The sequence below is a fragment of the Drosophila navojoa genome, chromosome X, assembly GCF_054131105.1.
Source record: "Drosophila navojoa isolate 15081-1374.11 chromosome X, UAZ_NAV_1.0, whole genome shotgun sequence".
Taxonomy (NCBI): Eukaryota; Metazoa; Arthropoda; class Insecta; order Diptera; family Drosophilidae; genus Drosophila; species Drosophila navojoa.
Genome location: NC_142895.1, coordinates 9,185,767 through 9,205,367, shown reverse-complemented (window position 1 = coordinate 9,205,367; position 19,601 = coordinate 9,185,767). Strand labels below are relative to the sequence as shown.

At 43.7% G+C, this 19,601-nt stretch overlaps 3 protein-coding genes across 4 annotated transcripts; 2 read left to right on the top strand and 1 right to left on the bottom strand.

The window, feature by feature from the left end:
- Position 1: 1 nt before the first annotated feature.
- Mybbp1A (MYB binding protein 1a) lies at positions 2–5,747 on the top strand. The gene is made up of 4 exons (XM_089264110.1): positions 2–545; positions 2,024–2,395; positions 2,464–3,777; positions 3,876–5,747. The coding sequence occupies exons 1-4, from the start codon at positions 126–128 to the stop codon at positions 5,175–5,177; spliced, it is 3,408 nt and encodes a 1,135-aa protein (XP_089120236.1). The 5' UTR covers positions 2–125; the 3' UTR covers positions 5,178–5,747.
- Positions 5,727–8,712, bottom strand: Dredd (Caspase-8 Dredd). The gene is made up of 5 exons (XM_018109074.3): positions 8,406–8,712; positions 7,489–8,346; positions 6,806–7,156; positions 6,584–6,738; positions 5,727–6,491 (listed from the first exon to the last, which is right to left on the bottom strand). The coding sequence occupies exons 1-5, from the start codon at positions 8,478–8,480 to the stop codon at positions 6,359–6,361; spliced, it is 1,572 nt and encodes a 523-aa protein (XP_017964563.1). The 5' UTR covers positions 8,481–8,712; the 3' UTR covers positions 5,727–6,358.
- A 1,020-nt stretch (positions 8,713–9,732) lies between these two features.
- Positions 9,733–19,406, top strand: su(sable) (suppressor of sable RNA-binding protein). 2 transcript variants are annotated; one of them, XM_089264099.1, is made up of 6 exons: positions 9,733–9,920; positions 12,070–12,409; positions 12,517–12,791; positions 13,999–15,572; positions 15,630–15,775; positions 16,030–19,406. In XM_089264099.1, the coding sequence occupies exons 2-6, from the start codon at positions 12,103–12,105 to the stop codon at positions 18,321–18,323; spliced, it is 4,596 nt and encodes a 1,531-aa protein (XP_089120225.1). In that variant the 5' UTR covers positions 9,733–9,920; positions 12,070–12,102; the 3' UTR covers positions 18,324–19,406. The 2 variants fall into 2 exon arrangements, with proteins under 2 accessions (XP_089120225.1, XP_089120224.1); XM_089264098.1 differs by lacking the exon at positions 9,733–9,920 and adding an exon at positions 9,946–10,407.
- Positions 19,407–19,601: the final 195 nt, after the last annotated feature.

Sequence of the window (19,601 nt, the reverse complement as noted above, 5' to 3'; positions counted from 1 at the left end):
GCCACATTCAGTGAGCAAATGAGCACTTTGAAAACGTGCTTCATAAGGTGTAGAACTAACTTAGCAGTTTCCAAAAATTTGTTAAAATTTAATTTTTGTTTTGATAATTTTTTTTTTTTTTGAAAATGAAAGTATTAAAAGAAAAGGCTAAACCGCCAACAGTGAAAAATCTAATTGCTAAACCGCCAATAGCAATAAAGAAAATGCCGGAAGAACAGAAGGAGAATAAAATTGATAACGAGCAACCGCAGTTGCAGGCAAATGCAAAGAACACTGGGAAGCGGCCTAACAATGAAATGGATGCAGAGAATGAAAATGTTTGCCCCAAAAAACGCAATTGCTCAGCTCCGGATCCGCTAGCCAAAAAGGAACAGAATGCAGAAGTCTTGGTCAAGCAGGAAAATATTCTAAAATCTGACTTGGCTAACATAAACAAGAATATATTTCGAATATGTGCCAAACTGCTGAACGATTCAAATCAGCACAAGCATCAGTATGTAGAAGAGATGATTAAACTATTTAGCTCAGAGAAGGACTTAACTAAGGTATGTACCAATACTCATTTCATCGAAAACATTCAAGAAAATAATTTACAATTTTTGAACTGTCAAAAAAAAGAAACATGTGTGTGCGTGTGTGTGTGTGTGTTTTTTTTTTTGTTTTTCGTTGGGGATGTTTCATTTGCCGTTAGGTGCAACTTGCAACGGCTAAATATTGAAATTGTAAAGCTTTAATATTTAGCCCTTATTGCTAAGTTATGTACCATAACATTCAAGAAAATAATTTTTGAACTGTCAAAAAAAGAAACATGTGTGTGTGTGTTTTTTTTTTTTTTTTTTTAATTGAGGATGTTACATTTGCCGTTAGGTGCAACTTGCAACGGCTAAATATTGAAATTGTAAAGCTTTAATATTTAGCCCTTATTGCGAAGTTTTGTACCATAACATTCAAGAAAATAATTTACAATTTTTGAACTGTCAAAAAAAGAAACGTGTGTGTGTGTGTGTATTTTTTTTTTTTTTCGTTGGGGATGTTTCATTTGCCGTTAGGTGCAACTTGCAACGGCTAAATATTGAAATTGTAAAGTTTTAATATTTAGCCCTTATTGCTAAGTTATGTACCATAACATTCAAGAAAATAATTTTTGAACTGTCATAAAAAGAAACATGTGTGTGTGTTTTTTTTTTTTTTAATGGGGGATGTTACATTTGCCGTTAGGTGCAACTTGCAACGGCTAAATATTGAAAATGAAAAGCTTTAATATTTAGCCCTTATTGCAATTGCATTTAGCTGTAGGCGTTCATTGAACATATGAATGGAATAATACATTGTGTTTGCAAAAAAATAACAAAAATGCTGAAAAAAAAAAAAATCATAATGTAATTTACAATTTTTGAAGTGTCAAAAAAAAAAAAAAAAAAATGGCCGCTGTCACAATAAAATTTGGCCATTTTAGCAATTTTAGTTTGTCATTTGCGATCATTGAATATATTATTCAAGTTTTACATTCAATTTACAAACAAAATGCTAAGTGAAAAACAAATTTTAACTTTCTTGAATTCTAGTAAGTTTTCATAAAATGAAATGGCCTTGCAAATTTTAAGTAACAAAGTGAAATGGCAAAACAATTTTAAAAGTTAATTCGCATTGCAACTGTAAAATAGTGGAGTTTAGATTTATATAGGCTGAACAAAATGTAAGTGTGAATGAACAATGAAAATATATCTATTGAAAGTATTTTAAGAACACTCGAAGCTTAAGCCGTCATCTATCCGCATCATAAAATCGACAGCCTTATCAAAAATCAATTATTTAATTAAATCTCCCATAACTTTATACCCAGAGTCTAGGAATTTTTGATAGAGATTCATATTTATTTTATACCATATTGATTTCTGTCTTATTTAGAATACCGGTCATGTAAATCCAGTGTATAATAGTGGTTTATCAAATATATATTATATACATACGATTGCCGTTATCTCATTTAAAAGTTGATTAATTTTAATAAATTTGTTTACAGCGCACAGCCACCGTCGCCTATGCCTTAAAGCGCTTGATACGCTGCACCGGTGCCGACAACATGGGCATGGTGGTTCAAGCCGCCGGGTATATAAGGTCCATATTTGACGTTGTGCCTGACCTCAATCCGATTGACATGGTGGCTTTGATGAAACATGAACTGCCATGTAATGGCAGCCAGAAGGGCAAGGAGGAGTCTCTCGCCGGCGTTGGACAATTGATTACCGTTTTGTCCTTCATGAAGAGCAAATATTTTGTGGAGCCATCAACAGAACTACTACTAACGTTCATTCCAGTATTGGCTTCTCACTTAAATGGACGCGAGTATCTGACATCAATGTGTGCCGACATTTTGGGTGAATTGTTTGATTTTGTGAGTACTGAAAAGAAATTTCCATTAACTCTGCTGTCAACTAAGCCAGTGTATTTATTCCTTTCCAGATGGATGTGTCAACCTTCGGGACTTCCGTTTGGAGCGTTGTGAAGCCAGCGCTAAATATGCCCATAACGGCGCACAAGCAGTACACCTGTGATCTATTACTCAAAGTCCATGTTATGTACCCAACGGTGTTGTCTCTACCGGAGCTGGAGGGCATACTGTGGCGCAATCAGTCGCCGCAATATGAGCAGCTATTCGCTTTGTACATGAACCCACCCACAATATTCAAATATGCCACATATAAATTAGGTCATTTTCTGTCTGCATGCAGCAATGAGCAGGCATTGGAAGCTTGGATGAAGTTTGTTGACGAAAAGCTGCCGACTAATAACATCGCAGAGAAATGCCTGATATTGAGCACTTTAACTGGTATAGTCTCTCATGTGGGTCACAAGCCCGAGGCTGAGTCTCGTGTCCAGCTGAAAAAAGTATTTGGCTCGAAGCCATTGGTGGCCATGATGATTGAAGAACTTAAGGATGTAAAAAAGAATGCTACCAAAAAGAAAAGTTTGAGCAACAACAAGATGGATTATTTCTGCCATCGATTGCAGACTTCAATGGCTATATGTTTGGAGCACATATTGCAAAAGGATGACACCAAGCTTGAAATTCTGCGTCCCATGCTGGAGCAGGAACTGAATCTGGATTCAATTTCACTAAAGCCGCAATTCATTTGTGTCCCGTTCGGCTGTCTGTCTACGGAGGGATTGGATCATATTTATGATTTCTATTTTCACAAATTCACAAGTAACAATGAAGAAATGAAATCATCGGATCGTGTGCTTTGCCTTAAGAAAATGCAAAATATCGCACATTCGAAGCGCGATGAGCACCTAGCTTTTCTATATAAGGCTGCACTTTTCAATCTCAACGATAAACTGAAGAAGTGCACAGCCGCCGATGCGTCAGTCTTCAGTCGTCAGGCAGCCTCACTTTGCGAGGAGGCCGTGTTCAACTGTCTCGTCCACAAGCTTAGTGGTAATAAAGTGCAGTTGAAAAATTTAAACAAAGTGCTGCGCACACTTCTGTTGGAGATTTCACGCTATTCATTCAAGCCAGGCAACGAGTCGAAGCTGCGCATTGAGCTCACTCCTGAACTGCGCACGTCATGGGAAAACGTGCTAAAGATTGTGAAATCGGATCCGATTAAGCAAAAAGGAATCAAGACATATGGTTTAATTTTCGATACGCTCCTCATGTTCGTTGCCGCCGCAACTTTGCTCAAGAAGAGCACCATAGACTTGGATATTATTGATGACTTGGTGATTTGCAAGGAGAATGCAATCAAGTCCAAGTCGCAGGCTGATGAGTCCAGTGTAAGTACATTAACAGCTGCTGTTAGCAGTGGCATGGATATTAACCGGAGCTGATCTAAATGAACATTGTTCTAATTCGTCTTCTTATTTTTCATTAGGCCACTACTGAATCGGAGCCCAAATGGCAGTCGGTCGTCACAGATGTTTTGATTCAATTATTGCTCCAAACGGGCAACTATTGGCGTCAATTTATAAATTCGATCAGCGTTGTGTTGATGCCGTACCTGGAGAAGGATAATTTGAAGCAGATCTTGGACTTTGTCGATGTCGATAAAAATCCCTTTGAGGACAGTTCTGTTACCATTGCGGATAGCGATGAGGATGATGATATGAACGAGGAGGACGGTGACGATAACGACGACGACGATGCCGATGTCGACAACGACGACGACGACGACGATGTCGACAACGACCAAGACGAGGAGGAGGATGATGATGAGGATAAGGCATCTGCTACTGAAATCGAGGAAGTGCGCGAAAGAGTCCGCAAAGCCCTACTTGGTGAACCAAACAGCAATGATGACAATGATAGCATTGACTGGAATGACGTAGACGAAGAGGAGGGCGAACGGCTCAACAAGGCACTGGAAGCCGCCTTCCAGATGAACAGAAAGTCCAAGGGCAACAGCCAACAGGGCAAGGGCTCGAAGAAGCGTCCACCCAAGTCGGTACGCATCACTGAAACCACATTGCTGCACTTGCGCGTGCGGGTTTTCGATCTAGTGGAGGAATTTGCCAAAGCGCAACCGAAACAGGAGATTATACTGGACTCAATGGCCTGCATTCAGAAGATCTTCAATAAGTGCAGCAAGGAGGTCAAGTTCAAGCCTCTGATTGACGCCGCCAAAAGAGTGATGCGCCAGTTGACGAAACAGGATATTGTCTTCGAGACACCTGATGAGGATAAGACACCGCTAGTCGATTACATTAAGAGCCTGCTTGATCAGCTGGGACAGAAATCGAAAACCCCACTCGATGACGTGACTAAATTGACATACTGCTCGATCGCTCATTTAGTGAGTCAATTCAACGATATGGAAGTGACTGATACCCCCGTTTGGACACTTATTAATGACGCTGCTATAAATTGGTCCAGTCATCGCAATAGCAAATACACGTTTGAATTATTCAACGTCATCCTTTGCAGTAAATGGAAGGGTATTCCTCAACTTATGATCACCTTCTCCGCGCAAATCCCCCTCACCTCGACAAATACCAGGCGCCGCGAACAAATTATCGAACTGATACTAAAACATTACCGTCGAGCATTTAACAAACCGGAAAACTTGGAGTTTGCACGTATTATCCAAAAAAACATCGCCGACTTTAAGCCAGATTCAGGACATACAGGTTTCTATAAGCTACGCGAAGCGTTTAAGAAGCTATTCTCTGAAGTTTAATTTTATAACTATCCCAATTTCCCGGAGAATCTAGTAATTTAAGGGCGGGTTTTCACGTAAACGCTGGGGCTAATGCGGTTACGTGCTTTTAATTGGTTTTATATAAAACCAACGCTAACACGATTTTCAAGTTGGTTTTATATAAAACCAAATGATACGACAGAGGGATAAAATAAACCAAACAGAAAAGGAAACACACAAAATAAAAAATCAACGAAAATGTAAAAAAAAAAAAAAAACACTGTAAAACACGTAACGAAACACGTAAACGAAAATGTACAAAAAAAAACTGTAAAAAAGGGCGGGTTTTCACGTAAACGCTGAGGCTAATGCGGTTACGTGCTTTAAATTGGTTTTATATAAAACCAACGCTAACACGATTCTTAAGTTGGTTTTATATAAAACCAAATGATACGACAGAGGGATACAATAAACCAAACAGAAAAGGAAACACACAAATAAAAATCAACGAAAATGTAAACAAAAAAATTGTAAAAACAAACAAAAAGAAAATGTTTTCAAAACTCTGAAAATGTCAATAAAAAAATGTTTCTGTTCACAACAAATAAATGTAGATTTTTTATTTTAGAATTTGAAACCTCTTCAGATACATGATGAAGAAACTCTGACAAATGTTGAGTCGTAAGGCATATACATATATTTATTTGATACCTTGAGCACCATGCAGATGGGGGTGTGGCAAAACCCATTATTATATATATTGCTGTACAGAAGAAATCTGAACTGAGCTAACCTAGCCGAGTTCCCCTAGAGACTTAATGCATATTCCTGCATAACATATACCTATTATCGATAATAATCGATAAATGCACTTGTCGTAAATGTAGCTTAGCTACCACAACAAAAACTTGTAGACTAGCTTAATAAGCCTATTTATACACCATATAGAATCGGATTTCAGACGGAAAATATTTCATACTGACGCTATAGAGGCAACGCCAATAATCAATTAGTTTTCCATTGTCCTGCCGTTCCAAAGTATAAAGTGCGCAGCGAATCAGAAAGAGATAGCAACAGCTGGCTGAACTCTATTAGCACGAGACATAAATGATGTTAATCAAGAATAAACTAAATATATGCACATATATTGCTGACTGAAGTTATTAACGCACAGAGAAATTATAATCGAATTTCTGCAAGGGAAGCACGCGGGACTCGCGTCAGGTGGCCTCAGAGAGATAAACGTTCTTTGTCAACGTGTTGATAACAATGGGCACCATTTTCTGATCCTTATCGCCGCGTTTCTCGATCACCTGTCCGGCAGCAAGGGTCAGGATGTCCAGGATGTGATCGCTGCAAGATTAAGCAAGAATTAGAAAACGATTTCGAAAATCCTTATGATATTTAAAGCAAAGTAATCGTCAAACTTGGAATGACATCTTTACCTCCCCGCATGCTTCTGCACAGTGTCGCACAGCGTCTGGATGAACCAACTGCCCTGCACGCTGTGCCGTAGAGCAACAAATCCCGGCACCGTGGACATGGCCACCACCATGTTTGCCAACTGGCTGGCTGAGTGCGTCGTGGCATTCACATTGCGCTTTAAATACGTAAAAAGGGACAGTGAGTATGAGATATTTAGTTAGAAACAATCTATGGTCGTCTACCGTTTTCAGCTTCTTCTCGTTTTGCTGGCAGGCCTGGATGAACAACATCTTGGGCTTGTCGTGCAGACTCTCATCGAAGCAGAGTACATTCTTGACGTCCTCGATGCTCAGTGGTATGCTATCCGCACCGTAAACGGCGCCCTCGAATCCATGCGACAATATGCACACAATCAGCGAATCCCGGAGCTGGGATCGGGCACAGGCACTGCGTATGAGGGAGATCATCGTCAAATGGTCCACATTATCGTGTGCCTCCACTTCGTAGCCCAGCGGCGAGAAGACATCAATGAGACGCTGTTTATCCGCATTGGTGCCATTTCGTTGCGTCAGCTTCTCTGTGGGTAAGAATTCCTGCGAATTGTTTACACGAATTAAAGGTATTAAAGTCGTTGTTTGCAGGTCAAATACTCATTTTGGTCTCTGTGTATCGATAGCCAATATGTTATGCCGATAAAGTACGTTACGCACCGAAATGCAAAATGCGCTAAAAATTGCCAAAGAAAAGGACTTTCGATAGGCCAAGCAGAGGCAACAGTCGCTTTGCTTTTTGAATATGCATTTAAAAATTCACATTCAAAGAGCTAATCTTCCATAGATTATACAAATCATCAGATAAATAATTAACAATGACTAGGTAGTTATTATCTATTTACAACTGATTGATAAGTTGATTTCTTACTCACCTTTAACTCCTCGCTCACATTGCGATGAAAACTTTGCTGATTGATTATGAGCAATATTCCAGCCCTATCCCGATGCACCTGTAGAGCATTGGAGCGTCGCTGTCTACTGATCCTAGATGATGCAGCATCAGGTGCTGTGCAAGGCGCTGGACCTGGAGTTTTAGCGGCAGCAGGAGCAGCTATTGCTGCTGCTGCTGCACTTGAAGCAACTGGAGTACTTTGCAAATCATCCGTGTCGTATTTGTTTTCGGGCGAACGACTGCTGGACTCGTTGGCGCTGCTGTTGACCGTCTGGATGAGCAGCGTGGCCAGGGAATTGAGGTCATTGAACTTAAAGTACTCAATGAGCAGTTGCACATCGCTGCCAATAGCATCGATGTCGCCCAGGCGTAGATGATGACGAGTCAGCCAGTCGAGCAGAAAGATCTCCAAGTACGAGTAGTCATAGAAGCGCAAGGGCTCATCATGCTCGCCGGATATGCGCCTTCGGGCCAGCTTGTCGTTGATATCTAGGACGAGGCGTCCGCTCTGCGCCACCGTCAGCTGCTCGCAAATATTGTACAGGGCCTTCAGCAGCGGATGCACGTGCAGCGTCAGCTCCCGGACATGGGGTAAATAATGTAGGCGCAGCTCAGACCACCGGAAGCCCAATTTGCGGAGCACTTGGCGTGCGCCGATGATGCAGAGCGCCTCGACCAGATGGCCACGCCAGTTGGCCGGATTCGTCTGGGCGTACTGACGCAGTAGATCACTGTGAAGCTGTTCCGTTGGCGGTGCGCGCATAAGCGCCAACAGTCGCTGCAATATGTAGCTGGCCAAGGCGTGCTGATCTCCGAACAGTAGAAAGGCCAGGGAAACCTAAAAGCCGATGTTGTACGTATAATATGAATTATGGAAATACTAGTATATATGCTTACCTTTTGTGGCAAGTTAAGATCACGTTCCAGATAGGGCAAATCATCCAAATGCAGATTATCGAGTTGAGCCTGCATTGCACGAACTGATCGCGGGGAAGTCCAAAAAGTCAATGATGTGGAGATCAGCAGCAGCTGGCACAGCTTCAGGCCACCAGGGCACTCACACGCATACGAACGTGCGCACGCGCACTATATTGCTATTTGTATCGCTTATACGCAATTAAATGCATTGACAAGTCCTGCATTTGCTCCTATCTGTTATCAAAATAAAAAAGATCCAGCACGCGATTACAAGATGTGACCTTTTCTAAAATCTCAAATCAGCGCATATGGTCATACTTTCACTATCGATTAGAGCTGATCGGTTTCGCTTGCAATTCCAATACAACTACTACAGTCCTTGTGAACGTATACAGCCCAAACGATGCAAAGGTGTTAATTATACAAACGCAATCAAGTTTTATAATAGTATTTACTTCAGCAAAAAAAAAAAAAAATTGAATCAGAGAAAAAACAAATTCAACACGCTATCGTGTTGTGCACCCCTGTTCTATACTGCAGCTCACACGGTCACACTAATCTTATCGGCAATCACCTATCGATTTCGTTGTCATTTCAAAATTAAAAAAGTTAGCAACTTGCCTTGACTTTTCACTCAAAACGAAAAAAGCAACTCATGTACTTCCATTACAAATCAATGTTCATTACTGTGTTACATGCATCGCAGCAGGACAATTTTCAAAAAACAAAAAACAAATAATCACAAAAATAAAAATAATTGTTACTTGTATTAAAGTACAAGAAGTTATATTTAGCAAGCGCATTAATAATAAAGAGTGGTCTAAACCTATGTCTAAGGTAAGATAATGATATCTGCAATGCTGACCACATCAGTCCAAATACTATATATATAAATATGTCTATAAGTTTTTTTTTGTATATCTATATACATAAATCAACATTTCTGCATAGGTGTCCTAATGCTTACACAAATTAGCTGAATTCTTTTCGCAACTCTGCTGCCTATCGAAAGACCAATTTCACCAGGGACAGCGATGGCAATGCTGCCAAACATGTAACTTAAAGACTAGTGGCGCCAAGTCTGTAATATTAATTTCGACAATACTACAGTCCAGATTTGATAATTAAATTATTGCCATTTTGTTTAATTAGGGAAATCAGTTGTAAGCGTCTTGTAGAACCGTCATGCTAAAATTTTACATACAAAATTGGACTTAGTCAGTGCTGCCAGCTATTTTCAAGAAACAAACTTATAGACCGAAATTCACCTCTCGCGCTTGCAGCCCTGGTTTGTGTTCGTGGTATACAATTGCACTTTTCACAAATCATTCAAGTAGATATTGTTGAATTGTTAACAACGCTCATGTTGACGAGTTTTTAATTATTTAATGTATTTGTTATTCTGTCTATGAGCGAAACAGAGAGAAAGGGACAGACATATACAGAGGCCAGGGCCACAGTCAGAGAAAAAGAGAGCGACAGCTTGCATATAATGTACAAAAAAGAAGAAACCAAAAAATGAAGAAAATGAGAAGAAATATTTATTTCTCATACATATATACCACATATATATATGTACATATATTCATACGATAAATGCTATACATATATATGTGTGTGCACACGCATATTACGCTATAGCCGTATGTATATGTGTGTATGCCAGTATATGTACATATATATATATATATACCTTCACATATTTTATATACATATATGCATATCTATTCACCTACTGTACCACTTCATTATGTAAGCAGCGGGAACTCTACGACGCCAAGCGAGCAAAAGCAGAAAAAAAAGAAAACGCAAAAGCAAAGCAAACAAAAAAGACAAAAATCAACCCAAAATATGGGAAACAACAATCGACAAAACCAAAATATAACCAACAAAGCAACGAAATTGAACAGAAATGTTATAAACCATTAATAACTGTAATTTGTAAATGTTCCGTAACCACAAACCACGCCCACGCTGAAACGTAAGAGAAATTGTTCCAAAAACAACAACAAACAACAAAAAACATGCTAGCACAAAACTATATTTTTCAAATTTTTCGCAACAAACTCTTGTTCGTTTTTGTTTTTGTTGCCATCCACGCCCGCATTTCCCTAGTCAAAGAAGAATCCAAGACAGAAAAGAACAGCTTAACGCAAAGAAAAACTAACAAGGAATTGTTCCCATTTTTCTTTTTTAAATATTAACTTAAACAATAATTTCTTACGGGGCCCGCTCTGTGTACATGCGTATATATATGTAAATATACGCACATACATACATGCATTCGTATACATACACATATACCAATACACGGGCATGCATTTGTGCATGTGAATATGAAAAGGTACACAGCGGCCATTGTAGCGTTCTTTTTTCGTTCGTGTGTCATGCGGGGCGTCGCATTACACACACACTCGCCCGCTCACTCAACATTTTTACGTACATACATACATACATAGTATATAGAGACGAGCAGCGGCAGCAAAGAGCAAAACTTTCGCCCAGCGTGGCTCTGACAAATGTGGCAACTTGTAACAACAACAAAAGCGACAAGTATAAAGTGTAATTTTTCTAATATAATTTATAACTGTTACTGTATCTATATCTATATATACATACATATGTATATCAATATGCATTTCGAACGTTTTAGCCAAAACACACACACACGCTCGCATTCACACTCGTGTGTGATTGTATGTATGTGTGTCACGCATTTGCGTTTTATGCTCAGGCCATGCGCGCAAGCGAGACAACATGATATGTCAGCCAGAATGGAGAGCGTGTCAGAGCGGCGCTTACTGCTTACGATTACACACATTTGTATGAATGCGTCTGTATGTGTGTGTGTTTTGTTTTAAAGGGGGCTACAAGAATCTTGCAAAAATAAGTTATGCATGTATGTATGTATGTAATTTTTGTATTTTTTCTGCTGGCCTCAAAAACGTGCATCATACATATTTATATACATATGCATAGATACATATAAATATGCAAACAAATAACAGTTGTGTCTAACGGCGTTAACAGCAATATGCTGATGCGTAAATACGCATTTAATATTGGTATTTAATCTAATTGAGACATTTTTATCAATGCATGTAAAACTTGTACATGTATGCAGATTTGCTCATTCCTCTCTTTCCCTCTCTTTATAAATATATACATACATACATATCTATTTGTAAGGCCAAGCAACAAGTGTCTGTGTGTGTGCATAATGTTGCTGTCAACATTCTGCGTTTAACAGGGCAATGTTATGTGCTAAGTGAATGGAAAGCTAAACTGCGACTATGAGCGTATACATGCTATGCAATAGTGAATGTGTGACAGCATTGCTCACATATCATGTGTACGTGTGTGTGTGGGTTTGTGTTTATGTGGTTTAGTATGTAGATCGTTGTTTCTTCATGTGATTTTTTTTTATCTATTTGGCTTTTGATTTTTGTGTCTGCAATGATTCGCTTCGACTTAGCAACATGTTGCTTGCCAATGAGACGAGCAACATGTATATTTGCCGCACTGTGGTCAGCGGTTCGTTTGAATCTTTATGCATATGCGTCCAATATATAATATATGTCGAATGTTGAGATCGGCCCTGCTCCTGGCTTAGCTAAATCCCTCGATTAAATATCTCTTGCAGTACTTTTCGCTCAATTTGAAACCTAAACGCGATATGTCATCCGTTGTGGCTGGCGAAACGCCGTTAATAAATCTAGCCGAAGATCTCGAGGATGGCGAGATCGACGATGATGATGATGAGGATGAGCAACAGCAGCAAAAGCCGCCGCTGTCGCAGCAGCAAAGTCAAATACAACATCAATCAAAGCCAACGGCTTTTAAGGGCTGCGGCTCCAACGATGAGGTCCAATTTGTGGGCATTGAGCGCCTGAGCGAGAAGCACGACGATGACGTCATATTCCTGGGCAGCGAAACGGCTGTCCCCAACAATAGCAAATCCAAGAAGCCACGCCCACTCGAAGGTAAACATCAACGGGATTGGTTTATACATATCTATTGCTCTGCTCAGTCACGCCTTTTCTAATTGCGCCCCTTTTCCAATCCCAAACCACCCACCGTACTCTCACAGACGATCATGCGGTCAGCATTGAAAATGCCATTGCCAAAGCGCTCAAGAAGGGGGGCATTGAGCCGCCCCTGCCCAAGCTAAATAACAGCAACAACAATAACAGTGATGCCGACAGCGCTGCCAACGCCATCGGTGACAGCGGCAGCGCTGCCATCGGCCTCGATAGCTCCCAGCTTGGGGGACAGCAGCATCAGCCGGCGGCAAGTCGCAGCAGCCGTCGACGCAAGCGCAAAAAGGAACGCGAACGCGAGCAGAAGAAAGACAAGGAACATCAGGTAGGTCGTTGCCTTAAGCTAACGGTGACCTCTCGTCCGTTGACCCCCCGCCATCTAATGTGTGCTAAAGCGTCACGAATTTCGCCTTTCGCTTCGCTTTCGCGGCGCAAATCGCAAGGCGAATTGACTGCAATCGATTGGTCTGGCCGCAATCGCGAGGCGAATTCAGCAATAGCAGAAATCAACTTGGCCAGCAGCGGCAGCATATTGGAGTCCTGAAGCTGGGCTAACTAGGTTGTTAGTGATAGTGTTAATTGGGAGAAATTTTACAGAATTACTGGGTACATCAAGCGTATAGGGAATCTATTGAATTAATAAGAATGGGAACAATCAAATACTCTGAAATGGTTGTGTATAATGAATATATATATCATATATGTTATTCGTGAATTACAGGGTATTTATTTTGCATTTCTTTAATGGATTTATTGTTATATATACATACATACATATATAACTTCCTTAATAGATTTAATATTATATTATATAATATAATATTAAATATAAAAGAAATACAGAAATACCCTGTAACTACACATACTCTATATAACTATATAGATATACATCTGTACTTCAAAGATCTTATATACTCAATTTAAATATTGTATATATAGAAAGAGTTTTATAGGGTATTTTTGTGACGCGAATATAATATAATGATTTAAGTATAGGGTATATTTTGGTCAAATTCATAGGATATCTGTCAGTCGGCTATGTCTCTTGGACTGCTTAGCTTAGCATTGGATAACGTTCTCAAGCATATCACATAATATAATTACAGGGTATATTTGAACACAAAGTGCAAAATAAAGGGTATTTCTGCAATACGGGAATATAACGATGAAGTATAGTTAGATAGTATTGAAAAAAGATACCCTATAGAAGAATAAGAGGTATATACCATAGGTAGAACATCTATTTACATTTACAGGGTATCTATTTTAAAGTATATGCAGTCATGTATCTACGATAAGAGTAACTATTTTTACTATATTGACTGACGACAAGATACCCTGGATCTCTGCTAGATTCACTGATTTATAATATAGGCAGAGCAGCTACTAATATTTACAGGGTATCCATTGTTGTAACATGCCTGAAGGATCCCATAGAGCAAGGCCGCCTAGCATATGGACAGCCCATACTTATAGGGTATTTTCATAGTCGGGCGACGATTCATAACACTTTCTTCTGCTCTTCTTCGTAGAAACGTGCTCGCCGCGATTCGATGGAAGACGCCGGCGGAGCTGGTGCCAGCGATGACATGGACATGGACGAATACGAAATGATGAATGTGCGCGGCGGCAGCCCGCCGCCAGGTGGCGCCACAGGCAGCTCAACCAATGCCCCGGCGCTACGCTACGGCAGCGAGTGGTCTGGCCTGGGGGAGGAGCCGAGCTTCGAATCGCCGCCAGAGAACTACAGCAGCTACGAGTCCTACTCGGACGACGAGCCGGCCAACGTGGCGGCCATTGGCACTGCTCAGCGTCGCCGTCACCGGCGTGACCGCGAGAAAGATATGCGCGGCGGACGCAAGCGACGGGATCGGGAGCGCGATCGCGAGAGGGATCGTGACAACGATAGACGGCACGACGGAGGCTTAGCCATGGGCGGCGGTGTCGGCGGAGGATCTGGCATGGGTGCGGGTGGCGGATGCGGTGGATCCGGTGGCGGTGGTGGAAGTGGAGTCGGCGGAGGACTTGGCGGCAAGCGCAATCGTCGCGACTCCAACGATGACAAATTACGCGAGCCCCGCAAACTGGAGCTGTGCAAGTTCTACCTGAAGGATTGCTGTGCGAAGCGCGACAAGTGCAGCTACATGCACAAGGAGTTCCCGTGCAAGTACTACTACCTGGGCATGGACTGCTATGCCGGCGAGGATTGCCTCTTCCATCACGGCGAGCCGCTGACCGAGCAGCTGCGCAACATTCTGCTGAAGCACATGGAGACGGCGCCCAAAGAGATCCTGGGCGACTTCAAGCGCATCTCACGTGACATTGCCCTCAGCCAGATGACCCGCCGGCACGAGCAGCTGTGCGACCAGTACCACATGGACAATACGTGGACGACATTGGCCAGCGCCGGCATCAGTCGACTGCAGGATCCGCAGCATGCGGCGGTAAAGGCAGCTGCCCAGGTGGCCAATCAAGCGGCGGCCATTGCGGCGGTCAATGCCAATCTGCAGCAACAACAGAAGCAGCAACAGCAGCAGGCGGCAGCAGCAGGAGCAGGAGGAGGAGGAGGAGGAGTAGGAGCTGCTAGTGGCGTGATACCCTCGCTGCTCGACATGGTGATCAACCCGCCCATCAATCTGAATCAGGGCGACTCTAAGCCCGAGAAGAAGCGCAAATCGCGCTGGGCCGAGAAATCGGGCAGCAAATCTGGAGGGGGAACGGGAACGGGTGCAGGAGCAGCAGCAACAACTCCAACGGGTTCGGGATCGGAGACAGGCACAGGCACAGGCCCAGGCACAGGATCAAGCGCTGGAGCAGGAATCGCTGTTCCGGCTACAAGCCCAGCTGCGCCAAGTGCAGCCGCTGCTAAGCCCTTACCCGCCCACCTGGATCTGGTGAATCTGACGCACGTGCTCAGCGCCGAGCACATGGCCAAGCTGAACAAGCTGGGCATTACGAATCTGGAGCAGATGCTCCAGGTGCCCTTCGGCCAGCTGACCGAGGTGGGACTAACGCTGTCCGAGCTGGGCGAGATCCAGCGTAAGGCCGAGGAGGCAAAGCCAGTTCAATCGGGAACAGCAGCCGCTGCACCAGCGACGGAGACCAAGTGAGCATGCTCATTCTAACCACGCTTATAGGGTATCTATTAATGTATCAATTGCAGAACCAGTAAGACGGATCAGGACTCGAGCAACCTGAACACCATTCTCAGCTCGAATAGCAACAGCAACAGCAACAACGGCTTCATCATGGTCGACTATACACAGTATCTGAAGGATGCCCATGTCAACTTTCCAGGCAGCGATCCGCGTAAGTAGACAGTTGGGTTCAGGGTGTCATCTATAAAGATATGAATGGTGTATAAACTTAACAGTGCGCTGTAAAATGCATAAAATGTTAACCATGCAAAGCAAACAGCGCGCTGTTAGCTAACAGTGCCGAGGCTGTTAATAGCTCTTTAATATACATATTTCTGTAATGCAAAAAGGTGTATTCCGCTGTTAACTAACATTTGCCATTTGTCTCTCTGGATATTAATTGAAACTCTTCTTCTTTGTTTTCAGTGGACGATGATCGCGAAGAGGACGACGAGCAGCTGGTCATCGACGATGGCAACGAGGATGAGGACGGCGACGAGTCTGAGTCGGATGCCAAGTCAAAGAAATCGAAACGTGCCAGTGAGGAGGAGGAGAAGAAACCACTATCCCAGTCGGACATCGACGAGGATGCACCGCCCATGCCATCCGTGTTCGATCTGCCCACCTTTATGAGCAACATGCTCGGCCAGAAGTCAACGCTGGCGACAGCTGCAGCTGCCACGACGGTTGCATCGTCGCCCAGCACACCGGACCCGCACCGGGAGAGCAGTCCGCCCGCATCGGCCAGCAAGTCACCGCCGGCAGGAGGCGGACTCTTTGATAAGCTGATATTTAGCTCCTTCTACAATCCATTCAAAACGAACAGCGGCGACAATGCGGCGACTGATGATGGCGAGAGCCGTGATGCGAATGCCACCAGTGATAGCTACAGCTTCTTGGATGCCGTCCACTATTCCAATTCCAATTCACGCTCCATGACGCCGATCCCGACGCCCGAGCCGGGCTCACAATCGCCCAAGGGACTGGGCGGGGGCGGGGATCAGCTATCATCATCGAATGCCACAACGCTGGCCGCGTCCAATGCGACGAGTGCCTCGCTCTATGTGCGTCGCTCCATGTACGACTACGAGCCGGCCAAGGCGGCGCTGGAGGATGCGCGCGCGACTGCCGAGAAACGCGAACGGGATCGCGACATCGATATGCGACTGCCATTCGAGCCAATGAAGCACTACTTGCCCGCCACCGAGATCGATGCGGCCATCTTCTCGCACATCCCGATACGCTGGCAGTTGCAGGAGGTGCTGGTGGAGCCGCCCTGCTATTCGCAGCTGCGTCAGAGCGCCAGCCACAAGGAGCAGCGCGAGGTGCGTGATCCGCGCGTGCGCCGCATCCTCGGCCTGCCGGAGCTAACCGACGATGCAGCCACGGACGCTAGCTCAACCGTGATCGGTGGCCATGGCAGCTCCAGCTTCGGCTCGGCATCTGGCTTCTCCACGGAGCGTCGCGAGCGCAAGGTGAGCAACTGCATCGCCTCGCCCGATGCTCAGCTGTTGGACACGACGCCCAGCTCGCCGCCGCCGCCTGCCATACTGGCTTCGTTGCCCTCCATGAGTGTGCCGCCGCCCATGTCTGCGGTCAACACCTCCACATCCAGCACCGTGACCATCGCCTCATCCGGCAGTGAGCCAGCCATGGCAACTGGCGGTGATCCGCGTCGCAGTGATCCACGTCGTGACCCACGGCGAGCGCATTTGAATGTCAGCAGCGCCAACGTTTCATCATCCTCCGGCACCGGCTCCGGCTCCGTCTCTGGCACCGGCACCGGCTCCGCCACGGGCTCCTTCAACGATAGCGGACGCCAGATCTCCGAGATACGCAATCTGCTGCAGAGCTCCAACTGGTACAAGCAGCTGGGCAGCAACAACAAGATCATGGTCAATCAACAGCTCGCCCTGGTCTTCACCGAGCTGAAGAAGTTCCACCAGCAGGACTCGCCCAACAAGATCTTCGACGTGAGCTTCATTGTGACAAACCAGACGCTGCAGCAGATCTTCGCCAAGCTGCACATCTACATCGATGACAACGGCCTGGTCGTTCAGCTGCCCGAGGAGCCGCCCCAGAATGTCGGCTCGGTGGTGGTGCCCAACTTGCCGCCCGTTCTGCCCAATATGTCGCAGCCGCCGCCGAATCTTATCCAAATGCTCCGACAGCCGCCACCCAATGTCGGCCGCATGATGCCCATGGGCATGGGCATGCCCCAGTTCAATCAGCCGCCGCCTCAGCGCACCAACAGCATCCTGGGCATGCCGCCGCACGGCATGGGCGTCGGCGTCGGTGTGGGCGTGGGCGTGATGAACAACAATCCGTTCAATCCGTTCGCCGGCAACAATCTGAATCTGAATAATCTCAACAATCTGAACAACCTGAACAACCTGAACAACTTGAACAACCTCAATATGAATATGAATATGAACGGCATGAATAACATGAACAACATGAATAACATGAACAACATGAACAACATGAACAACATGAACAACATGAATGGCATGAATATGAACAACCTGGGCGTGGCGTTCAATGGCGGCGGCGGCGGTGGCGGCAATGGTATGCAGGGACCAGGACCGGGACCAGGTCTCGGGCCAAATGGGCCGTTCAAGAACTTTGGACCGGGTGGCAACAATCAGGGAGGCGGTCGGCATTTTATGGGTAATCGGAATCGGGGAGGCGGCGGTGGTGGTCATCGTAATCGCAACTAGAAGGAAATTCTGAGAGAATACTGGGAGAATACTGTTCACAGTGAAAAGAAAAATGCAAACATTCAAGAACACACACACACACACACACACACACACACAAAGAAACAAGGGACAATGCTCGAACAAACACAGGAAGCTAAAAATACTGGTAGAAAGCCGACAAATACTGGGCAGGAGGCGAACGTACGTGTATGACCGAATAGTGGGAGAAAGCACACAAATACTAAACAGGCGTGCATGTGTGCGAAAATACTGGGTGCACTGCAGAGACTGCAACCTAGAAATACTGGTAGAAAGCCGAAGTTACAGTATGCGGCAAATACTGGGCAGGAAGCAATGTTCGTGTATTACCGAATAGTGGGAAAGAAGAAAATGTAAATATGTGGAGAGGAAGGGAATGTGCATGATAATACTGGGATAATACTGGGAATGCTATATGGTGTGCCCGGTAGCAAGCTGGAAAGGAAGCAACAACAATCAACCACAAATACTGGTTACCAAGAGCCGTTAATGTATGCGCCCCGTTGCCTTGCAATAAGCCCTTCAATGAAAAAAAAAGACTTGTAGCGTTATGTTTATGTTTATATCAATGAACTGCCCAATTCAAGACCCTCGCCCATGCCCCTGTTGCGCTCTGAAACAATACATACAAAAAGCCCCTCCCACACCCATATGCCCCGTAAACACACATACACACTCACACACACACTAGGATATGAAAAGCAAATGTTACATTTGTATAGCTTTATCGGTTCTTTGCTATTTTTAGCCAATACAAAACAAAAATCGGATTTGGACTGCTATGTAACTGTATATTATAACTATAAAAATTGTTTTTTTTTTAGCTATAGATATATATGTATAATTAATATATATGCAGACTATTTTTTTTTTTTTTTCTATGTTGATAAGGATACTCGTATATATACGGATAAGTATATATATAGCGCCTACGTACTGATACAAACTCAAAAACATTTATATATATTAGTCGTTTGTTAACGATTGTAAGCTTAGTCGTAATTGTAGTAGTATTCAACAATCTGTAGACATACGAATAAACGTCAAGTTTTAAGTATTATATATGTATATGTATATGTATACGCACATGTACTTGTACATGTATATGTATATATATATATTAAAGAAGTCTGAAATCTGAACAGCTTGCATTTGTTTAATACGCCTATAAAATGTAATTTTGAAAAATCGCGCGCAATAACGTGCACCGTTTGCTTAAGGATCAGTGTTGTCAGCTGGTGAACTGCTGACAGTGTG